Source organism: Sceloporus occidentalis, unplaced genomic scaffold, assembly GCF_023333645.1.
Source record: "Sceloporus occidentalis isolate IW3139 unplaced genomic scaffold, rSceOcc1.0.p SCAF_8, whole genome shotgun sequence".
NCBI classification, from domain to species: Eukaryota; Metazoa; Chordata; class Lepidosauria; order Squamata; family Phrynosomatidae; genus Sceloporus; species Sceloporus occidentalis.
The window spans coordinates 34,050,424-34,068,900 of NW_028316988.1; the positions used below are offsets into that span (position 1 = coordinate 34,050,424).

Genomic DNA, 18,477 nt, shown 5'->3' on the forward strand with positions numbered 1-18,477 from the left:
GTTTATTCCTGACGTTTCACCAGCATCTGTGGCAAATGGATTCTCTGAAGATGCAGATGCTGACGAAATGTCAGGAGTAAAGTCTTCTAGAACATGACCACATAGCTGGAAAAAAACCACAAAAGACTATAAAAAAATAAATAGCTATTTAAATACAATTAGCCCTTGGTTTCCATGGGGGATCTGTTTCAGACCATCCTGCAGATGCCATAATCTGCGGATGCTCAAGTTCCATTGTACCCAATAGTGGTGCATGCTTGTGGCTATGTCGCCATTACTGACAACAGGACTTCAATGGCGGTGCATGAACGTGCCCATGCCACATGGGACTTCAATGGCAGTGCATGCTTGTGGCCGTGCTGCCATTAGCAACAACAAGACTTAATGGCGGCATGGCTGTGTGCAAGCACCACAACTGGGGACAATGCACACTTGCCATCTGCAGATGCTTGGATCCAGAGATCCTTGGATCCGTAGATACCTGGATCCGCAGGTGGCAGGTCCGCAGATACCGAGGATCAACTGTAGTTACATAAACTATCTGTTTGAACAATTAGAGTTCACTCTTGCCATGGAATCTCAGGATAATGCATCAATAACATTAAAGCACTGATCCCCAAACTGTGCTCTTTAAGGGATTTTGGACTTCAGCTCCCAGCGTCCCAGACTATTGCCCAACGTGGCCGAGGCATCTGGGAGCTGAAGTCCAAAATCTCTTAAAGGGCACAGTTTGATGACCACTGCATGAATTGAAAAGAATTCAGACCAAGGTAAGTAACAACAACAACAACAACAAACAACTCTTCCTCTTCCCCATCTTTCCCCTCATTTCTATTCCTCTTTGAGAGATTGCAGCTGATAAGAGATAGATAAGTTTTCTCTGGAATAACAGAGAAATTGTGGAAAATCAAAGACACAGCCATGTTGGTCCAGAATATCCATACGCAAAGGTATATTGCAGCACCTTTGAGAGTAATGGTGTGAAAGAAGTTGTCGACTGGAGTAGACCAAGAGAAGACGTGGTCTGGTGTGTCTCTCTGGCCTTGGTTGTGTGTTCACCTGTGCAACAGTGCTATTCAATACAAGGGTTTTATAGCGCAATGCACATGCAACTCTGCATGAAGAGACTAATCCTCTGCAACACTTGTGGAAGATGCCAGCTCATGAATCCATGCAATTGGCCAAACTGGCTGCAGGATTCTGGGAGCTGTAGTCCAAATATGCAACTTTTCCAGCCTGAACTAGGATTCAGGCTCCTGTCTCAAACAGTTACTTGGTTACTGAATGAATCATTGACTATTGAGTCAGCCTATGGACAAATTGTACTGATTGTGTCTCCTTTAGTTGGGAGCAGTAAGAAAATTCAGGCCCTGCACAATCCATGTGTTACAAGTCCTTCCTCTCTGGCTGTTTATTTCTGTGTCTAAAACTCCTAAAAATGCACCCCAGGCATGATGTTTCTTATCTGTTTTGAATCTACTCATTTAAACTTGCGCACAAATCATTCCTTTGTGTTCATTTTCTGAAAGCGCGAGCATCTGGGATTGCGAGAGATGCAAATAAACAGATAAAATTAATTCTGTAGCGCTGACCTAGCCCCAGGTCTCTCATTACGGGACCTGAAGAAAGGCATCCTCCAAGGCACATGAATCACAAAGAAACATTGGAGCGAGGCGTAAAGGAAACCCAGGGCTCCGAAGGCTTCCCAGGATCCTCCGGGTAATTAGTCTGGCGGCTAATTGAAATGCTGTCCGGTTCTTCCCTTTGCATTGATGAAATTGCCCTGTGCCCTTGGCATACTTGGCAAGCCCTGCCTTTCCTCCAAAGGAAAATCCATCACCTGAACCTCGCGTCTAATTAAAATCTGTTCTCTTCCCTTTGTAGCAATATGTTGCCTTGATGCAACAGGTGTTTTGATCTGCAGCGTCAATATCTTTGGGGATATACATATATATATATATGTGCATGCAGATGGTTGCTCATCAAAGCGCACAGGCAAAATCAAAGCAGGACACTCTGTGCGTGCCGCTGTCAAGGAATGCAGAAGCAGCAGGTTTTCCAAGCAGAAACCTAATTTTCCAAGTAGGCTTCCCATTCCTTCAGGGATTTCACACTTCTCAGGGAGAAGAACGCATTTTGGAATCCTCCCAAAGATGAGCCAAGATCCTACCGCGCCAACTTAATTACTTTTCCCCCCCTTTAAAATTAATTTCTCCTCTTTATCTTTCTTTCGTCTCCAAGCCAGCCCTCTCCTCGGCTTGTTTGCATGTTCGCAGTGTCGCTGCTTTGCATATCTCATTTTTCTCTCCATCTCCAAAACCATTACTTTAATTGCAAATGAGCCAGCATGGCTTTATGGTTTGAGCATCTTTTAAAAAACCTCCAAAGGCAGCACATGCTTTTACCATCAGGACGTTCTTTCCAAAGTTTAGGTAGAATCTCTTTTCCTGTAGTTTGGATCCATTGCTCTGGATCCTATTCTCTGGAGCAGCAGAAAACAAGCTTGGTTTTGGATGGGTTGTAAAGGGATGCTCCTCACCCCCATCCAAAAATATGTGCTCATAAGCCACAACTACGCATGCATAAGTTGCTAACAGCAACCCATCAACAGAATGCAGAAACCCTCTCCTATCCAACTGAGAAAGGCTTCTTCCTCTCCTCCTTTTCTTGATTAACTTTCCGAAATGTTCCTGGCATCGCCCGCTTCTTTTGAGCGGATTCTTGTTCATCGTCCAAATGATCTGGACTATTATTCTCCTGTCAGGTCTTGAGTAAGTGGCTGGACCTCAATCGCCGGAGTGCTGCTTGGCAAAGGCAAGCAAATGAGTATTGATCTTGGCACTGGTCTCTCAGAGGCGGAGGACGAGGAGGCGTTTTCCAGAAGCCCATGGAGAGGGCCTTTGCTCTTGGCTTGGGTTCAGAGTGCTTCTTGGTGTGACTTTGCATGCGCAAGGAGGCAAATCCTTGCCTGTTTCAACTTGGAGAGCCAGCGTGGTGCAGTGGTTTCAGCATTGGACCAGGCCTCTGGAGACCAGGGTTTGAATCATTACTCAGCTATGGAAACCCACTGGGTGCCTTTGGGTGAGCCACTGTCTCTCAACCCCAGAAAAATCCTGTGATAGGTTCACTTTATGGTCGCCATGAGTCAGAAATGAAGGCACACAGCAGCAGCAGCAACACTTCATCCTTGCATGCAAGACCTAATGGTCATAGTAGTTTCCTCCCTGCTAGAAAATAAATATTCCTCTTCAGTATCTTCTCCATATTCAAACATCCCAAAGTATTATGGAGAAAAACATGTGCATTTTAATTTTAATTTTATTTATTTATTTTGCAAAAAGGAAACTGTTTTCAGTGTAGAAAACATTTTCAATGCAGAAAACAGGTCCTTTTGTGTCCCTTTTCCATAGGATAATTCATCTGTAACACTTTGAGATGTTTGAAACACCAAAAGAAAACCATGCAAAATACTCCCTGATGGGTTTCCTGAGCTGAGAACACACAATTACAAATAATCTAACACATACACATGCATCCACACATGCATCCACTTGATCAACTTCAAATTTGAACGAACAAACCTAGGCACGCATGGGGCTTAGGTTCATGTTGTAAGACTCTTCAGATGCTGCAGCACTGCTCACTATTCAGCATTTCAGCTACTTGCTCATCTCTAGAGATGATCTAGAACAGTGGTTCTCAACCTTCCTAATGCCATGACCCTTTAATACAGGTCCTCATGTTGTGGTGATCCGCAAGCGATGGTCTCAGTTCCTAAGACCATCGGAAATTTGTGTTTTCCGATGGTCTTAGGCAACCCCTGTGAAAGGGTCATTCGGCTCCAAAAGGGGTTGCGACCCGCAGGTTGGGAACCACTGGTATAGAATGTTTCGTTCTGCTTGACCTGTACCTCAATGGTTCCTTTCCAGCAGACCATTTCTTGTTTTTGGCTGCCCCAAACACTCGGACATGGAAGCAATAGATTCTGCAGAAAAACGGATTCCACCTAAAAGTAGCAAGAATCTCTTGATGGAACAGAGGAAGACAATGCTGTCTTGGAGAGTGGTGGAGCCTTCTTCCTTGGCGGTTTTTAAACAGGCTGGATGGCCATTTGTTGGGATGATATATTCCTGGATGATATATTCTTGGATGATATACTCCTGGATGTTATATTCCTGGATGATATATTCCTGCAGGGTTGGTCTGGATAGCCCTTGGGAGTCCCTTCCGGCTCTATGGTCCTACGATTCTTTGCTATGCTCCCTGACTCCTCCTGGGTCCAGCTATGAGCAAAAAGCTAAAAGATATCCAGTCAATGAAACGTGGTGCGACAGTGCAGAGACGAAACACAAAAGACGGGCCTTTTTAAGCTCTTCCTTTTCTTGTGCAAAACAAAAGGACTTGGCCAAAGGCCCTTTACTTTAGACGGTTATGTGCAAACCTCTTTGTACCATTACATACTAAAGAAAGGAAAGAGCCTCCGAGGAGTCAGACTAACAAAGCCTGGCTGAGCTGCAATACGTTTGACTTTGTTCCCTCCCCAACATTTCTAATTCTTTGAATGAATAATTGGGATGCGGATGGAAAGAGTTGGAGGGGAGAATCTGTGATCTCTAGAAGGGAAAACGCAGTAAAATGGAGTCGCTTTATCACTTCTTCCCAAGGCTTCAGTAGGGTTTGGATTAGTCCGAGGAGCTCAAACTAGACTTAAAACCTAAATGTTAAAAGAGTATGGCTTTACTGGAGGTTTGAAATATGGTGGCTAGGTTCCTGCATTGGGATTGCATAGGCTGAATCTCAACTTGTGTTGGTTGAGTCATATACCCTTGTGTCGAATGGCAGCCCTGCACAACTGATGCACAACCAAAAGTGTATTACTAAACTGGCACTGCCTCCCTTTAAGAAATCTACAAATGAAAATTTTCCTCCAGTTACTAAATTTTAGTGTTGCAGAGATACTGAAAATAATTCACAGCTTGACTTCTCTTTGTGGTGTCTGCATTTCCTAAGTCGCTTTCCCTGCATCCTTTCTTTGGAAGTTCAAATGGTATTTCTAAATGCTCCATTGGAGTTATGAGCTCCTGCAAGGCCAGCATTGGACTAGGACTCCGGAGACCAGGGTTCGAATCCCAGCTCAGCCATTAAATCCATTGGGTGGCCATGGGCAAGTCACACTCTCGCATCCTCAGAAGGCGGCAGTGGCACCCTTTGAACAAATCTTGCTAAGAAAACCCCGTAATAGGTTTGGCTTGGGGTTGTCACGAGCTGGAAACAACTTGAAGACACAAAGCAGCAAATACTAGAAACTGGAGGACTTAAAGAAGAATTTCATGGGGAGGCAGAATTATTATGTCCTCCCTTTCGCCCCCCAAGAGTTACATCCCAAAGTCTAAAGAAAGTCAGGCACTTGAACTCTCTAGGAGAGAATTTCAAGTCTTCCACCAAACTAGAAATACCAGGATGCCATGACTGTTGAAGTGGGATCAAGCAGATATACCTAAATTGTTACGCCAGAACACCCCAAATATTGCATTACAATACCATCCGTCTCATTTTATTCTCCCAGGTAGCCTTTCCTACCTGAGCTCTTCAGATACAATGGCCTTTGCTGTTGTTGTTGTGTGCAAAAGCAACAAGGTTTAACAAAGTTGACCTTGTTAAGCAGAAGCTAAAAAGTCACAAATACAATCAGCCCTCCTTATCCACAGATTTTTTATCCAAGGATTCAAGCATCCACAGCTTGAAAATGTTTCAAAAAAAGAGTGAATTCCAAATAGCAAACATTGATTTTCCATTTTGGATAAGGGACACCTTCTTACATACCCCATTCCAGATCCCTTTCACATGTATAAGTCTCTCGTTCAGCCAGGTGTCCCCCATCCCATATCTGTGCATTTAATTACGTGGAAAAATGAAATGCACAGATATAGGATGGGGGACACCTGGAGTAAGGTGACTTATACGTGTGAAAAGGATCTAGGAGTCCAAGTAGACCACAAGCTGAATTTGAGTCAACAGTGCGATGTGGCAACTAAAAAGGCCAATGCAATCCTAGGCTGCATCAATATAAGTATAGTGTCTAGATTAAGGGAAGTCATAGTGCCACTCTATTCTGCTTCGGTCAGGTCCCACCTGGAATACTGTGTCCAGTTCTGGGCCCCACAATTTAAAAAGGATGTTGAGAAACTGGAGTGTGTCCAAAGTAGGGCCACCAAAATGGTGAAGGGTCTGGAAACCATGAAACCCTATGAGGAGAGACTTAGGGACCTGGGGATGTTTAGCCTGGAGAAGAGAAGGTTAAGAGGTGATATGAGAGCCCTGTTTAAATACTTGAAGGGATGTCATATTGAGGAGGGAACAAGCTTGTTTTCTGCTGCTCCAGAGAAGAGGACACAATGGAGCAATGGATGCAAGCTCCAGGAAAAGAGATTCTACCTCAACATTAGGAGGAACATCCTGACAGTAAGAGCTTTTCAGCAGTGGAACACACTCCTTCCTTGGAGTTTGGTGGAGTCTCCCTCCTTAGAGGTCTTCAAACAGAAGCTGGATGGCCATCTGTCGAGGATGCTTTGATTTGGATTTCCTGCATGGCAGAATGGGGTTGGACTGGATGGCCCTTGGGGTCTCTTCCAACTCTATGATTCTATGGCTGATGGTGGAGTGAATGGAAGGGAGATGGCCCTGCCTCTGTCTCAGCAAAACCTCCAGACAGAAGGCTTTTCATTCCTCTGAACCTCTGCCCTGCTTCTTGTAAACAATACGATCGATAGAGCAGGATGGATAACGTGCCAAAGTAACGCTCGGTCTTGGCAGGCATTCTGCTTCTAAGAGTCACTTTTGTGCGCAAAAGGCCATGAGTGGCGGGCATAAAATTGAATTTATCACATCTATTTATTTATTAGCCCAAGGACCAACACGGCTGGCGACAGCTTTTGCAGCTGAGTCAACAGGGCCACAAAACTGTTGCCACCCTTTTTGGTGGTGTCATTAAGAATAACAAGACAACTATCTTCCCTTCCAAGCAGTAATGGATGAGTTAAGAATCTGTCTTTTGGGGGAGAGCTATTCTGATACAGAAACAAGCAAAATGTGCGTTTGCTGTATTGCATTGCAGAGCCCTGTGACAACTTGTCCAAACTACTCCTTTCCTTAAAACATTTTCACCTGCATTAAGGAGGGCAAAGTGTTGTCTTGGATTGCATGTCCCACCTTAAGGCCATGTTTGGGTCCCTTGACCCCTTCTAGACCCATAAACTGCCCTCTTGTTGGCCAAAAAAACCCAATGTGTGTTTGCCTCTCTTGGAAGCCTCAAAGGTGGGGAGTTGTTTTTCTTTTTGGGGGAGGCAAGAAAGAGCTCTAGAAAGCGCACTTACATTTCAAGAGAACAAGCAGCAGAGGGTCAGTCGTCCACAAAGAGCAGATATTCGGTCGATGCAATCCAGGGTCCGAGTATAAAAAGCTGTCCAAGGATTGTCCAAAGCAAAGTAGTCCAAGGAGCAAGCCAAAGGTTAGGAAACAAGGCAGCCACAGCAAACAGAGAGAGAGCAGAGCTGCTGTCTTGCAGCGAAGAGATGCTCATTTGGAGCCAGCAGTGACTCTTTGCAGCTGGTCTTAATAGCACAGGGTTTCCTTTTTAAAGCACACCAAGGTGCATTTTCCCTGATCTTTTACCATTGCCATTTTGCACTCTTTCCATTTGGAAGGGTTTGGGAAGCTCTCATCCCTGCTCTTCCAGACCCAGGTCGGGCTCTGCTTCCATGGGTTTTCATTGGGAACTTGTTACATGGGTTCTTCTCTATTTCTCATCAGAGGAGGCCTCCTCCAGGGAAGACACAGTTGCATTTCTGCTTCTAAAGACAACCTTTTCATTGCATTACATACACCTGTTTAGCATGAAAAAATTATCCGGTTTCTAAGAACCAGAAAAGGGCTTCCAATCACATTGGGGCCGTTTGTGTTTGGCATTTTTTGCAGTCTTGTGAAAAACCTCAGAGGGTCTCGATGCAGAAGACTGGCTTCTAGACCCACCATAGTCGCCCATCTCTAGCCCTCCATCTTGGCTTAGTTCACATTACTATTTGGACATGGCAATGGTCCGAGAAGGACCAAGAAGCTAGGATTGGGGCTGGGAGACCTGGCTGACCCACTGACTGGGACAGGAGCCATGCGTCATCTAAGTCAGGCCGATGTCAAGAGGCAAGGAAATAAAAATTATACATGTGGACATGTGCGTATTCACATATGGAGGTGTACAGTAATGTGTTTGTTTGCAGGGACAAAAACAGTTGCTTGGCAGAGATCTAGAAAGAAGTAACAATGGCTGGCATTCTGTCATGTGTAAGTTGTGCTACACAAGGGCTGAATCATCACCATAGTGCAACAGCAGTGGAAGTGAAGTCTTGCAGAAATAACGTGAAAGCACACAACAACAGAAGTCTTCCTCTTTTGCTCTTGGATCCACTGATTTGTCCACAGTTATCTATAAGTGTCTCCTCCAACACATTTCTAATAAGTGACTAAGTTAAATCCTTCCACCCTGAACAACTTTCTTCAGGGTCCAGCTATCCCTTCCATACACAGCAATTATATCATTGCCTTGCAATAATGCTCACAAGCCTGCAAACCAGTATTATCACCCCTCGGCTGAGCAAGAGCGAGAGCACTTGGCATGAATAATTTTTATCATGTAGCACATTAACAAAGTGTCACAGAAATATTCATAAGTATTCTTAGGAAGAATCCGTGTGACATTGTGGCCACAGAACTGTGACGATCCATTGTGTCACAGCCCTGGAGCAACACTGAATGAAGCCTAAATGGAATGTCACAATGTTTGCAAGTTGTCAACACATTTGAAATCTGGATTTCAAATTTTTGTCCATTTCAAGGTGAACATTTTAAGACTGATATTTAAGATTCCCATACCCTTCTCAGTGTCATTCATCTGCACATGCGCGCACACACACACACAGGCCATTGGTTTCCAGTTTGGGGGTATTTTGGATTTTGGAATTCCGGATAAAGACGACTCAACCTGTGCAATAAATCTTTACTGTTTATACTTTACTACATCTCTGCTTGGATGTTTTAATTTATCAGTTCAATGTGTACCTTACCACATTGAACCCACTGACCAACATGGCCATTTGTCCGGTGTAGTGGTCACCTCGAGGGCTGAGTCCCAGATCTAGGGAGGGACCCTGAGAATCAAAGGGCAAGTGAGTGAGTGATAGGACCGCCAGCGTTAGAAAGGTTCAGCCAACCTGGACAGGAGATCCATCACAAATACTTATCAGATGGGAAGGATGACGGAGCTCAGTGCTATTCAAGAGGTTGTAGGTCTAGAAGCCATCAGCTGGTGGTCTGTGGAGAATTTCCAGGAAAGAAAGAAAGAAGTTGTAGTTAATGGACATAAATATGGTGCCAGTCCCTGGTAGACTGGGTAAAAGAACCCTGCTAGTCCCGGATTAGATAATTTAGGAACACTAGTATAGATAAAATCAGTGGTTCCAAACCTTCCTAATGCCGCAACCCACAGGTTGACAACTGCAGCACTAGAGTATTATAGACTATGGTGCCAACCCTAGGTCTTAGGCGACCCCTGTGAAAGGGTCGTTCGACTCCAAAGGGGTCACAACCCACAGGTTGAGTACCGCTGGATTAAATGCTTGCAAGATTTGTCTTATGAAGTATGTACAACATTGCTAAAATAACCCATAGGTCAGATGCCTTATTAGGCAACTCCAAAGCATACACAACAAGATAGACATCGTAACACAACACGACCACACACAAGAATTATGAAAGAGTTTGCATTTTATACATAGAATATGTACACTGGTTTTGGACACGTGGGTCTTATCCATGCAGATTTCATTAGAAAACTATTTACAAAAGAAAACTACACAGCAGGACTGTTTCCAATGAACATACACATGTTGGAAGCTCCAGCAATAAAGTAGTCCTGGGGAAAAAGGGGGAGTTGAAGAGTCATATATCAGAACATGAGGAACGGAGAAAGGGAGCGGTTGGCAGAACATGAGCGTAGAGTGAATCAAAATGCAGTGTCAAAGAGATATGGCAGTATATATACATACACACACACACAAAAGTTAAAAGTCCCTGGTTGCTTCTAATCCCTTTCCAAACAATTGAAGTTGCATTCAGTTTTGCACACAGTTATATAAAAGCAGCTGTTTGGAGCTGGCAGCAGCTGTTGAATTAGTAACAGAAGATACAAAAAGATGTGAATACCGACCATGAAAGAGTTATTACTGAAAATACACACACACACAACCAGCTCTAGTTTTTGTCTTGGCATAAAAGATTCTGCAAAGGTTTGCATGCCTTCCCATGGCCCAGCCTTGCAAACGCCCCTTTTGCAGAAGGTATGGCACTAACACAGCAGAGACGCAGCGTTATTTATCATCGTTTTGCTGCTGCTGTATGGATTTCAAGAGAATAACTCAACACCTGGGAGCCTGGTTCCCATTGGGATGCTTTCCCATAGAGAATACCTTGCCTGAACTGGGTCTCTTGGTGGACAGGGTGGTTGCTTCTGGCCCACCATTTTTGTCATCCAATGTGGTGGCAAGTCATCTTTCAGTCCCCAAGAAGCAGGGCTTGCTATCCAAAGAGATCCCTGTACATAAGAGGTATTCTCTCCACCAATGTATCCTCAGAAGCATCCTATATACAAACACAAAACGGACTGTAAGAACCATTAAAAGGGGAATTATCGGATGCATTTTCCATGAGGAGAAGAACCAGGTTCATTTTAAGAACTGCTTGTGCTCAATTAATTGTTTTCGCTTTTAAATTATACAGGGCAGAATTTATTAACATTCACCCCTAACAAATGACATACTCATTTTGCACCATTTCATATACTTCCCTTCTCAAAGGTGGTGGGGGGAGGTTTTATTTCTATACTTTCCCCACATTACTACTACTACTACTACTACTACTACTACTACTACTACTAGTAATTAAAAGGCAAAATGTCCCCCTTACCCCAATCAAAAGAAATAAAAGACCATAAACCACTTATATACTTTTAAAAAAGCATTCAAAGTAAAGGGACAATAAATAGGTCTAAGCATTAAAAGGCAAATACATTTCCACATACTCTAATTCAACTGAAACCTGATAATTGCATTTTAATGCAGGATCAATTGGGGAAGGGAGGCTCTTAAGTGCTTCTTGGTTACGTTTTATTTTGCAGAAGAAAGGAGGGAGGCAGAAAGGTGTTTAGTGGCCAAAGGCCATTTCACAGTGGCCTCTTGGCCACCAGCCTTATAGTTTAAGTACTATATTTAAAGGAGCACAGAAATTACAATTTGGGGAGAGTGGGGAGGAAAGACCTTTAACAATTCCCGGTAGCTTCCTAATACTATCATTCAAAGTCCCATGAAGAAAGATATGCCAATAAAAGTTGTTGAAGACATAGGTGTATGCCTGGAGTGCAGGATACTGTGCTTTTCCCCAGCAGCCTTTCCATGGGATCTAAAGTTTTACTCTATGGAGTTAAGGTGGACAAGTGAGTCCCCATAGATGTCGCTGGCCTACAACTTCCCTCAGCCCCAGCTGCCATAGCGAAAGATGATGGGAAGTACAACCCAAACATTATGTGGAGGGCCACACATGGAGAGAATGAACTTCAGCTTCTGACTTAATGACTAGCTTTCAAGGCAGCCAGTCAAAATTATTCTCCTGATAAGGCCATTCAATTTAGAGTAAAGGCAAGCCATCACCCTCCCCAAAACAGGAAAGACGTGTTTGGGAACATGTTTCTCTACAACCTGGTCCTCCGCCTCCAGCCACCATTTTGGAATTCAAATCCCACCAGCCTTGGGAGTGTGGTCAAATGGTCAAAAATGCTGGGAGCTGTTGACCCAAACATCCCAAGAACCAGACTGGAGAAGACTACTTTAACTCGTGCCATTCATATGCCTTGCCATTCTCTTAAGAATCCCTTTTTAAACCCCCCCCCCCCAAACCCAGTTGCCTGATTGAAAGACCTACTGGCCAGCAGCCCATGGATAGGACATCCACTAAATCCTGTTCTGGATCTGTATGCAAAGGGATCTTGTAGCACCTCTCAGACTCAGGGAAAGAAGTCTACAAAAGTTTATGCTCCCAACTGCTTTCCCTCAGTCTCAGAGGTGCTTCGAGATCCCTTTGCATATTGAAATAGTATCTGAGAAATAAGCAGAAGGAGTTGGGAGGAAACAGTCAGACCTACTATAAATCTGGATTAGGCCAAATTCTACACACACATAGCATTTATCTCTTTTTCACAGAGGGGGCTTCATCTAAAATCATAGTCTACTTAAAAACTTTATGATACAGTTTAGTGTGCTTATCGTGGGGCTCAAACACGCCATTCCTGACATCTGTACATTCACTTCGCACTTAGGGGACCAATAAAAAGAATTGATAAGCCCATTTTGCATGTCTGCAGGGAAAAACACATCACCATCAAAACACCCAATTCTCACAGCAGCCCCTTGCCCTGGCAATTTAGCCAAAGGATAACAATGTGCTGCTGCTGCAGCAGCCAAGAGCAATCTAACCGACAGCCAAAAGAAAACAGTCTCTTTATCGCTGGGACAAACAGGTTGAATTTAGTCTAACCGAACACCATGGAGGGAGACAACATGGAAAGATGAGGTCTGGCTGTAATGAAAGCACAAATGATGGGGGGAGTGAGTGGAAGTTAATTCAAAAGACAAGGCAATCCAGATTCTTAAACAAAATTTCTCCCTAGACTTCAGGGCAAAGTGGAACAAGCTTTTTAAGCTTGAAGGAAGACCCACTGTGGAGACGGATTAACTGGCCTCCAAGGCTTTGGGGCATCAGGGCTGCTTCGCTTCCAGTGCCAAATGCAGAATGAATTGGCTCTATAAGAACTCACAGCCACAAAGGGAATGAAGCACCAGCTGGCACAGTTGTTGTGTCCTGGTCCACAAGGCGGATGGGAAGGTTGCCCAGGAAAAGAGGCTGCCACTTCATCCTTCCCTGCTGTTTTTAGGATGTTGAACTACGTCTCCCCCTTGCCCTTAACAAGCTTAGTATGGGTGGTGAGGTAGCAAGCAAAACACCCCTCCAAACCGCTTTGGACCCTTGAAATACCAACCACAGCTCCATGCCCAAATCTGTGCCAGTTAACCAGTTTTTGTAAATATTGCAGAACAGAACGACTTTAGCTTCGGTTTCGCCACTCTATGGCATTTCCTCCGATTAAGAAAAGAAAAGGAAAACAAAAGAAGACTAAAGTGAAGTCAGGAGCAAGATGTGAAATCCTGACAGTCACAATATAAACCTGAGATATAGATATATATATATATTTGGCAGCTTTACTTTGACATCTTTAACTCATACGTTTCTGCATGACATACGTTTCTCATTTTAAATCACTCTATATGCCACTGTTCATCCCAGACGAGGAAAATAATATTTCTTTTTTAAAAAAGAGACATCCGTTGTCTGACAATACATTAAAAAGTGATTAGGTATCAAATTAAATATGATAAATAAAAGCATATTTACATTGTTTCCCCCCCCCCCCCTAAAAACCAAATCTAACAAATTCAAACTGTGCAAACTGAAGAACATCCAACACTCAGATGTTAGTCCTTTAAACTTCACATATTACCAATCTTACAAAAAGAAACCCTCTAATATTTAAAAAATATGCATTGCATCTATTGAGACATAAAGGAATTGCAAAAAGGTTTAAGACTAGTAAAAGAGTTATCAATGACACAGGCACTTCACATGTAAACAATCTACAGTACAACTGAAATCAAAAGAGTTTGGCACCAACCTAGAATACTGAAAATAAAAAATATCCCACGCAACTTGTCCTTTATACTGTATACTATTCTGTCGTCGTCGTCATACACCCAACCAAAATATTGGAGATGGTACAACAGTAAGTAAGAAGTGCAAGAAATGAAGAAAAGCAAACGTTTTGGATCTGACAAACAAGAGTTACATGATTCGTCATCTAGGCTTTTGCCAGAACACTGTAGTGATTTTGTTTTCTTTTGGAAAATGTACATAAAAACTGATATGAATTTAAACTGTAATGGAAATGTGATTTTAAGAGCTGCCTGACTTATGACCTTTTTTAGTGTGGTCCTGGATGCGCACACAAAAGCCACACTGTGTGCGACGAGAAAGAGAAAGGCACCTTGTTTAAGATGAGTATGTGATATTAAAGAACCAGTAACTGGTTAGGACTTCTCAGCCACGTAAACATCTCTAAACTTTGGTGTTTTTCTCTCGCACAATAAAAAGTGTGCTGCACGGCTAGGAGACAGCCTAAAAGAGCGCAGCTGTTTTGTTTGGAAAGAATGATGTGGATTATTATTATTTTAATAGAAAAGAAAAAGACATCATGGAGTATTAATGAGAGAAGTGAAGGTGTGTACTACCTGGAAAGAGAGTCTGATGATTTCAGAATCTCTTATGGCTCTGAGTTAAAACACGCAAGCAGTACAATTCTTTACTACGCTGGGTTAACTGTCAGTTTGACACAAAGGTACACTGTCCAAAGTAAGGCTCAGTCTGAAATATCTGGCCCCGTGAAGACTTCTGATGGCTTGCGTTGTTCCTCTGGAGGAGGCTGAATGGGTTGGGATCAATCCATATCAGCACACATCATGGCAACAAGATCTGTCCTCTGAGGACAGTCCTATTACAGGCAGGAAAGCTGTGATACTTTAGAGGAAGGTATTTCAAGAAGAGCTTGAACCGTGAGTCCAACTTTCACAAGACCTCTCTCTTCCAAAATGTGATGGGGCAGGCAAAGTCTTTCCTGCAAAACAAAAGGATTTCTTTTACTCTTTCGGAACATCACACACAATTCCTCCCCCACACCCCCAAAACATCTCCCTGATTTCCAAGCAACTTCTCCCCAATTTCCAAACATACCAGTTCCTCCTCTCTCAATGACTAGAAGACAAAGGGCAAAGGAGGAGAGTTAGCTTCCATCCATGAGACTGCTGCAGTTTGCATTCTCTAAGTGTTACTAATATAGATAAAATGGAAATGTTTCAGGGGCGGGGGGGTTGTTTTTCTGACAGTGGGAGTACATCCTCTCTCCTCCAACCACTCCTTTTCCATGATGTGCTAATAAAGACATTCTTCTTTCAGTCTACCTTTCAATATCTCACCTTCTGAAAGAGGCAAAAATCTTATCTCCATTTTGTTGCAGGATCCAAATGCTGCAAAACTGTTCTCTCTGCATATTTCATACAACAACCAATTCCTCTCTTTATCAGAAAAGGCTCACCACACACCATTCTCTAAGATCTAGAATGGCTAAGCTGACCTAACCAGTCATCAGAATGAAGTGATATATTAAGATGTCTTACCTGTGGGACACCTAGTTTTTTACAAGCGTCGAGGAAGTTTTCAACGTTTCTTCGACATTTTGCCATACTGAGTTTAGGCTGTTAAAGAGAACGACAGGTTGTCATTACTCAAGTCAAAGCAAAACACTCCTTGAATATATCAATTTAAAATGACTGCATTTGTAATTCGTATAATTATACAAGGATTATTGAAGGCTCTGTGAAGGGGTTTGGGAGGGGAATCCTGTCCGAAACATATAGTTTATTGGACTTGGGAATGGGGAGTCTACTTACCACAGCTGGTGATGGGACATGAATACTGGCAACAGAGCGAGGTCTTATGTGATTCGCTAAATGGCACAGAACCACTCCATCCATTAATGCTGCTCCAATGTCATCCGGCAAACTAACTTTCAACCGCGACTCAAGGTTCTAATGCAAATAAGAAGTATATAAACCAAGTTAATGTTCGGCGTCAAGGCAGTTCCAGAGCAGATCAGGTTTATATTTTGAGTGCATGTAAGTCGGTGTGGTCCACTGGTCTGCTCTCCCAATGAGGTCTCAACCCCTGCTCAGCCATGGAAACCTACTAGTGATCCAGGACAAGTTCCACTCTCTTAGTCTAAGAGGGGAATACAATGACAAGCCTACTTTAAATAAATCTTGCCAAGAAAACCCTATTCTTTTTAGCAGCCAATATGGAGTAGTGGTTTGAGTGTGGGATTAAAACTTTAGGAGATCAGGGTTTGAATCCCCGCTCAGCCATGGAAACTCACTGGATGACTTTGGGCAGGTCACTTTCCCTCAGATGAAGACAAAGGCAGTGTGAAACCTCCTCTAACTAAATCTTTCCATAAGCCTTACTTTGCCACCTCATCATGATGTGGAGATTAGGTCTCTCAAAGGCCATGGAAGCACAGTGTCAGACCTGATAGGTTCCAACACACTTCCATAGCTATGAGTCCAGGACCTGAAGTGGATTGTGTATCTATCCCCTATCCAAGTGCAGAGTGTCCCCTCCTAGTCAAATACAGAGATGATCATCTCCAAATTATAAATGTGTTTGTCATCTCAGTAAAAGGAACACCCTGTTGACAAAAGGACAAGATTTCCAGGGTACTGAATGTACTCAAATGGATCACTGAACACAAGTTCATTCTGTGAACATCCATTTTAGATAGAAAATTACATGGCGCAGTTGCTTTATCTGCTCCCTCTCTTCTCTCAAGTGCTCCATTTTCCTCCTCATCGTGAATCCAGGGTCTACAGTACTGTAGTCTTGACGAGAACGACCAAAAGCTGCAAATGGAAAGAGAAAGATTTAAGACGTCTTCTGCTTTTCCAATAAATAAACAGAACAACAGAAATGAGGACAACAACAACAAATCTGGGGCTGAAGGCCATTTCTGCCAAAGAGTCTTTCTACTGGAGATGCTAGAGATTGCAAAGCATGTGCTCTAAGCACTGTTTTGATTCTTAATCTTTGGTCCTTTGGGTATTTCAGATTTCAGCTCCCAGAATCCATGACCACTGGTCAAAGCTGGCTGGGACTTGTTGCAGCTGATATAACAACACTGGAAGGGCCAGCGTCTGAGAACCACTGGTCTAAGCCACCAGCCCTCCCTGTCAAACATAAAAAGCAAGATGCTAGAAGCCAGAAGCTATGCACTTACCCAGTTCAAGTCTTTCCATTAAGTCAAAAAGACCAGGTTGCATTATGCATGTATACATTTGGAACAGCTCCCTATTACGCCCAGTTAAAAAAATCAGCCCCAGCCTCACAATTAGCTCCATTCAAGTACTAAGGAATCACTCTGGTGTTTTTATTTTAATATTTAGATTGGTGTCTCTCCGCTACCTGCCCTGGCCCCTTTGGTAATTCTGTACAACCTGATATTCTTTGCACGTAGTTGTCTGCATTTTCAAGACCATAACTTTTTCTCATATCTCAGCAAAGAAACTGTAAATCACCTGCCTCTACTGCTTCTACTGGGATTATCTGATTCTCTCAAGGCAGTCGGAGAAGGACTTTTAATGCTTTTTGGAAAATGTGGCATGTTGTTTTGACTGGTATATCTGCTTATTTCTCAACTCCCAAGAAATCTCCAGCAAGGAACTGCTCCCACTCCTCCTACTTCTGGATATGCTATTGTCTGCACATCCCTCAGAAGTTCAGCGTCTGGAGTGGTGTCTCACCTGATCTAGGCTTGAGTCCAAAAGGGCCATGAGAATTGCCATCTGCCCTTTCATATTCCTGGGATGAGAAAGAAAGGGAGATGTTATGAAAGCTGCACTAAGCAACTGAAAAGACACACAGGATTGTTTGCATAGGACCAGCACCTTTTCCCTGAGAGCCAAAGAAAAACTGCTCTATTAATTTATCTGTAAGATTATTATATTATATGGGATGGCGCTAGAGAAAGGTTTCACATGTTTCTGCCTTCTAGATGTAGACAGGAAGCCTCAGGTGTCCCTAGGCAAGGAAAAAACACCTACATGGAAAGTTTAAAAAGCCAAAGAAACTAAAGTCTTTGGTACCTAATTTACTTTTAAGCATGTACCTTTAAAAAGACCTCTTGGCCTTTTATGCCTGTTTCAACTTGTTTGAGCTGTTCAACATGTTTTTACCTTGTTTGAATTATTTAACGATATTAATTTGGAATTGTTATATTGTTTCAACTGTTGCCTTGAGAGCTCATGATAAAAGGCAGGAGGAAAATATTTGAATACAGCAAAATAAATAAGGAAGACTTATCTGGGAAGCACACAATTTTGCTTAAAACAAATACCAGAAGTGGTCTGTGAAATTTTAGGCCAGGTTAAGTTATGGCAATTGATGGGCCAGGAGCACAAGGCTTAAGGCAGATTTCCCTTAGACCAGTGATGGTGAACCTTTTCGAGGCCAAGTGCCCAAACTGCAACCCAAAACTCACTTATTTATTGCAAAGTGCCATGTGCCTCTGGCTTTCTAGTAACAAACTCTGGCAATCTCTGTGCTGGGACAATGGCACATGTGCCCACAGAGAGGGCTCTGAGTGAAACCTCTGGCACATGTGCCACAGGTTCACCATCACTGCCTTAGACCCTTCTTTTTCCTATATTGCGTTGATAACAT

At 43.1% G+C, this 18,477-nt stretch overlaps 1 protein-coding gene across 11 annotated transcripts in view; it reads right to left on the minus strand.

The window, feature by feature from the left end:
* Positions 1 to 9,798: 9,798 nt before the first annotated feature.
* LRCH2 (leucine rich repeats and calponin homology domain containing 2) overlaps positions 9,799 to 18,477 on the minus strand; it is a 37,030-nt gene continuing 28,351 nt past the window's right edge. For 6 of the 11 annotated variants that reach the window (XM_089536184.1, XM_089536187.1, XM_089536188.1 and 3 more), the window contains 6 exons: positions 17,559 to 17,616; positions 16,552 to 16,661; positions 15,657 to 15,794; positions 15,384 to 15,461; positions 14,941 to 14,961; positions 9,799 to 14,824 (listed from right to left, as the gene is read on the minus strand). In XM_089536184.1, coding sequence (XP_089392310.1) covers positions 14,705 to 14,824; positions 14,941 to 14,961; positions 15,384 to 15,461; positions 15,657 to 15,794; positions 16,552 to 16,661; positions 17,559 to 17,616 — 525 coding nt within the window. In that variant the 3' untranslated portion in view covers positions 9,799 to 14,704. Of the gene's footprint in view, positions 14,825 to 14,940; positions 15,038 to 15,383; positions 15,462 to 15,656; positions 15,795 to 16,551; positions 16,662 to 17,558; positions 17,617 to 18,477 lie in introns of those variants that run through there. The other 5 variants (XM_089536191.1, XM_089536193.1, XM_089536190.1 and 2 more) reach the window with 2 other exon arrangements.